Genomic DNA, 4,305 nt, shown 5'->3' with positions numbered 1-4,305 from the left:
TTGGACTTAAACCACGAGGTACCCGTTACAGAGACTGTCTGTTTTACAACTGAGGTACCGCGTCACGAGACTGTCTTGTACACTGAGGTACCCGGACAGAGACTGTCTGTTACACTGAGGTACCCGTTACAGAGGACTGTCTGTTACCACTGAGGTACCGTTACAGAGACTGTCTGTTACTGAGGTACCGTTACAGAGACTGTCTGTTACCACTGAGGTACCGTTTACAGAGACTGTCTGTTTACCACTGAGTGTACCCGTTACAGAGACTGTCTGTTACCACTGAGGTACCTCCGGTACAGAGACTGTCTGTTACCACTGAGGTACCCGTACTTAGGAGAACTGTCTGTTCACTGAGGTACCCCGTTACAGAGACTGTCTGTTACGACTGAGGTACCCCGTTACAGAGCTGTTGTTACCACTGAGGGTACCCCGTTAAGAGACGGTCTGTTACCACTGAGGTACCCCGTTACAGAGACTGTCTGTTACACTGAGGTACGGGCCCGTTAGAGACTGTCTGTTACACTGAGGTACCCGGTATAGAGACTGTCTGGTTACCACTGAGGTACCCCGGTATAGGAGACTTCTCTGTTACCACTGAGGTGTAACCCGCGGTATAAGAGACTCTCTGTTACCACATGAGGTACCCGGTATAGAGACTCTCTGTTACCACTGAGGTACCCGGTATAGAGACTCTGTTAGTACTGAGGTACCCCGGTATAGAGACTGTCTCTTACCATTGAGGTCTACAGTATAGAGACTGTCTCTTACCATTGAGGTCCTACAGTATATAGACGGTCTCTTACCATTGAGGTCACACAGTATATAGACTGTCCTTTACCATTGAGGTCACACAGTATATAGACTGTCTCTTACCATTGAGGTCCTACAGTATATAGACTGTCTCTTACCATTGAGGTCCTACAGTATATAGAGACTGTCTCTTACCATTGAGGTACTCTTGAAGAAGATGTTGTTGCAGATGGAAGAGAAGAGTTTCAGACTCTCCTGTTAGGCGGTTCTGAAAGAGGGGAGATCATTAGATAAAACAGTAACATTAGTAATATAGCGCCTGTCACGGTCAGACCATGTGTAGTAATTGTATAGTGTTCATCAGGGAAATGACATGTAAAGATGTGGGGTTAACAATAGAGTGGGTGTGTCTCACCATACATGGGTCCTCTACTAGAGTTGTCTAAAGCCCAATTCAAATGAAAAGCTCTTTTTTTTACGCTTGTAAACAACCGTGTACACGCTGGAATTAGAATGCCCAGGAGTAATGAGAGAGAACAGATGGACCGTCAACGACGTCAACAGTCTGAAAGAATGGTATTTGGTAAGAGATGGTATTTGGGAAGAGATAATGTAACCAGCAATGAGAATTAAGCCCAGACTGGGCTAGAAGAAAATATGCCAAACTAGCACAGCATGCAAGTTCATTTATTTTTTTATTCAAATATTGCAGTACACAGATTTCGCCGTGATTTTTTTTAAAATTGTGTCTAGAAAAGTCCCATCCGTACAGAAACTCTTCCATTGATAGTTACAGCTACTTGGCCAAGTCTAAACAGAGTTTGGTTGACATGGTTGTCCTCTAGTTGTCCTTTTGCTAATGGACAGGATGGAGAAGACGCTATACACACACACACTATACACACACACACACACACACACACACACACACACACACACACACACACACTCACTGTTACGCATAGAGTCCATGGGGAGGACAGAGTGGGAACGGATGAGTGAAGCAAACATGGAGGAAGTCTTTCTCCATCTTTCTCACTTGTCATTTATGTCACTCGTGGCTTCTGAGTGGACATGCCTCTGCAATGTCTTTGTCACCACACACCTACACACACACACACACACTACACACGCGTACACACACACACACGACCGACCACAGCCTTTGTTCTAGTAGGTCCCTTGTCACTTGTAATTAAACAGCGAACAGTAATTTAGGTGTGCATTCTGCTTGCTTCCAGCCCACACCAACACACACACCCGTCCTCATCAAATGAAAGACAGTGTAACGAGCTTGTTTAATGGGACCTCCTTTAGTATGTTTTTAATGCCCACTTGGTGTGGTGGTGGTGTGTGCGTGCGTATGTGTGTGAGACCGGGTAATTAATCTATCAGGGCGTGTCTGTGAGTCTGCTAACCTGTAACCCTCCACCCACTGTTCCCCCGTGTTAATTACACACCACACACACCACACCACACCACACCACAACACACACACCACACACACACACAACACACACACACACACACACACACACACACACACACACACACTCTCTCATTATTCTCTTCATTCTCATCAGTTCATCCATCATTATCTAGCCCGTTGTTGTTCTTTTAACCAGATGAACCAAAGCCAGGTAGAATGACAACTCCTCATAGACTTTTAACTGGTCAACTAGTGAACCACTACAGTGAACCAAGTTGTCACCCTGTTCCCTTATGTCCCTCATATGGCCCTGGTCAAAATAGTGCACTGTATAGGGAATAGCACTCCGTTTGGGATGCAGCCACTGAGGTGTTGTGTACTGTGAAAGGGACCAGTCAGTCAGGGACAGTGTGTGTGTTTGACCTCACACCACCATATACTGTCGACAGCTAGATCAATCAATCCTCCTGTAAGCCATGGCTTCACTAGGTCATTGAATTGAATTCGCCAGTGATCGCTCTCCCAATCACATGTACAGATTTGACCGTTCATACAACTGGCATTTCCGGTTGATTGAGTGAGTAGTATAATTCTGCAGTTATATCCGTATCACATGAAGTGTATTTACAGTACATGGTTTCACCGAGTAACCACAATATTATTCTTGTTTTGAAATATTGATTTGAATATTGATTGAAACACCTCCCTATTGTTCATCTGTATATTTGTTTACTACTTATTATTTGCGTATAATTGCCGACCAGGGATGTCGGATATTTTTTTATTTATTAATTGTATTGTTGTTTATTGCAGATCTTATTTATGAACAAGATCGATCTTTTTCAAGAGAAGATTTTACATTCGGGGCGGCATCTACGGCTGTATGTGCCGCAGTTCAAAGGTCAGTCACGCTGACCACACCCTAATACACACACACACACACGACACGTGCACCACACGCAATATGTAAAACATATGTGACCAGACTGATAATGCTATTGCAATCCATTGGTGTATGACATGAAATGGCCTTTGATGTTTGTCATTGATAAAATAACAATATACAGGCTTGAGATCAGATGAAGCCATGTTGATAAGATGTTGTATTATCATGAAATGTAACTAACTCTGAAAACGGTATTGCCTTACACCCTCTTTCTTTCCATCTCCCCCTCTTCCCTCTTCCATCTCTCTCTCTCCCTCTCTCTCCCTCTCTCTCCCTCTCTCCCTCTCTCTCTCTCTCTCTCCCTCCTCAGGTGCAGACTGTGACGTGGACGCTGCGGCCCGATACATCGCCGGAATGTTTGTGTCTCTCAACGCCACGCCCAGTAAACTCATCTACCACCACTTCACCACGGCAACGGACACCTCCAACGTACAGATTGTTTTCCAGGTCGTCATGGACACCATCATCAAAGAGAACCTAGAGGCCGTCTCTCTGCTTTGATTGGTTCTAAGAGTTCCTATGAGTTCTAACAGTTCTGATGGTGCTGGTTGGCTTCTGGGCTCTGGGGGGGAAGTTTCCCTCGGTACAGAGCTAGACTCAGCTTCCCCTCACCAAATCATAACCTTAAAGGGTCAATCAGCAGTTGCTACGTACATTTTTGGACTTAGCAACTGGCCCATTGATTCTTGAAGAATGTAACTTATAAATGCCTCATGAGCTTAATTTCCTTTTGTTTTAATGACTTGGCTTTACGCTAAAATAACTACAGAGGTTTCCTCATCTCTGGCTTATTCTAAGCCCCTCTGGTCATGTCCAAATACACTCTATTCCCCATGTAGTGCACTACTTCAAGCCAGAGCCCCGTGGGCCCTGATCAAAAGACTGCTCTAAATCGGCGAATAGTGTGCCAATTGGACGCAAGCTCTCTGTGGACCTCGAGGGGTTTCACGGAGGACCAGGTGTTCCTGAAGGCCAACCAGACGGTTCCCTCATCTGATGTAAATTAATAACTACTAATGTCTTTAGCTAATTGATAAACACACACACATCACACACAATGCTAAATAAGTAGCAGGTGTCCTATTTGAAGGCTATGCTGTGAACCTCCTGGCCTGACAGCTAACGGTCCATTATCACATGGATCTAAAACACGTCTAAACATATGCCAAATCCAACG

The 4,305-nt window shown here is 44.8% G+C and overlaps 1 protein-coding gene across 1 annotated transcript; it reads left to right on the top strand.

Moving 5' to 3' along the window:
- Nucleotides 1–2,933: 2,933 nt before the first annotated feature.
- On the top strand, nt 2,934–3,748 carry LOC112078374 (guanine nucleotide-binding protein G(o) subunit alpha-like). The gene is made up of 2 exons (XM_024144643.2): nt 2,934–3,083; nt 3,439–3,748. Exons 1-2 carry the CDS (start codon nt 3,005–3,007, stop codon nt 3,627–3,629), a joined length of 270 nt encoding a protein of 89 aa, XP_024000411.1. The 5' UTR covers nt 2,934–3,004; the 3' UTR covers nt 3,630–3,748.
- The last annotated feature ends 557 nt before the right edge of the window (nt 3,749–4,305 follow it).

The sequence above is a fragment of the Salvelinus sp. IW2-2015 genome, unplaced genomic scaffold, assembly GCF_002910315.2.
Source record: "Salvelinus sp. IW2-2015 unplaced genomic scaffold, ASM291031v2 Un_scaffold5590, whole genome shotgun sequence".
NCBI classification, from domain to species: Eukaryota; Metazoa; Chordata; class Actinopteri; order Salmoniformes; family Salmonidae; genus Salvelinus; species Salvelinus sp. IW2-2015.
This window is presented reverse-complemented; position numbering and strand designations above follow the sequence as displayed.